We start from the raw sequence: 1159 nt of genomic DNA, 5'->3' as shown, positions 1-1159 counted from the left end.
GCGCGCACGTACAGTGCGATTGAAACTTCGTGGCCCATGCGCACATTGTCGGTATTTTGTGGAAGAGCCACACTCAAGGGGCCAAAGAGTCACATGTGGCTCGCGAGCCGCAGTTTGCCGACCACTGGTCTAGTCTCAACACTTCCATGATCCTGTGAGAGCACAGCATCCCCCCTGGCAAGCTCTCCACTGGCTCCCATCCGACTCAGAGTAAAAGCCAAATCCTTAGCGTCCTCTGGCCTCCCATGAGCTGGCCCCATTGTTCCTCTCACCTCATCTACCTCTCTCCCCCTTGCACACTCCATTCTCGTGGTTCCTGAACATCCGCCACTCTCACTTCCGCACGCACCTTCGTCCTGCTGAGTGGCTGCTGCCTGGTCTCCCACCAGGCTCCAGGGCACACCTCTATGAGTTTTCCCTACCTGCCCCTTGTTGAAATTCAGCCTCACTCCCCACCCACACGCCCCACCACTTTTGCGGACTTTATTTTTCTTCAAAGCACTCATCGGCTCACATACCACCTGCGTTTGCATCTTTCTTTCCTTCTTTTTTTTTTTTTTTTTGCATTTGCACACTGGAATATAACCTCCACAAGGGCAGGGACTGCTGTCTGGTTCTCTGCTGTATCCACGGCCCAGAACAGTGCCTGGCACACAGTAGGTGCTCAACATATATGACTAGCAATAATGATAGCATGAGTCAGAGGCAGGAGATGGAAGGACTAGAGGCAGAAAATTTAAAGTGAAAAGACAAGAGAGAGGAAGCGAAGGGCAGATTCAGGAAGAAGCCCACGTAAGAACGGAGAGGGGAGAGAAAAGTGGAGAGACAGGAGCGGAGAGCTGGAGAGGTGAAAGGAAGGAACCCGGAGGGAAGGGAAAGGAGACGAAAGGCCTGGGGGGTGGGGCGGGGAGAAAGAGGTGAGGAAAGCCGGTGGGGCGGGGTGGGGTGTGGAGAGGAGAGGAGGGGGAGTGGAGAGAAGCTGGGGGGGGGGGGGGGGGAGGGGAGAGACCGACGCAGAGCCTGGCGAATGGGTGGGGGCGAGGAGAGCGGGGGCCGGTGACCCCCCCCCTGCCCGGAAGGGTCCGTGGGCCCGGAAATGGTGCAGGAGCTGCGGCACGCCGGGTCCTGGCGCAAAGCGTCCCGTTTCCCCCGGGGCCGG

The 1159-nt window shown here is 57.9% G+C and overlaps 1 protein-coding gene across 1 annotated transcript in view; it reads left to right on the top strand.

The window, feature by feature from the left end:
- Positions 1-1159, top strand: part of GRIK5 (glutamate ionotropic receptor kainate type subunit 5) — a 51610-nt gene that overhangs the window by 49480 nt on the left and 971 nt on the right. Inside the window, 1 exon segment of the mRNA XM_023744864.1 lies at positions 1080-1157. Coding sequence (XP_023600632.1) covers positions 1080-1157 — 78 coding nt within the window.

This window comes from Myotis lucifugus, unplaced genomic scaffold (genome assembly GCF_000147115.1).
Source record: "Myotis lucifugus unplaced genomic scaffold, Myoluc2.0 scaffold_493, whole genome shotgun sequence".
Classification (NCBI taxonomy): domain Eukaryota; kingdom Metazoa; phylum Chordata; class Mammalia; order Chiroptera; family Vespertilionidae; genus Myotis; species Myotis lucifugus.
This window is presented reverse-complemented; position numbering and strand designations above follow the sequence as displayed.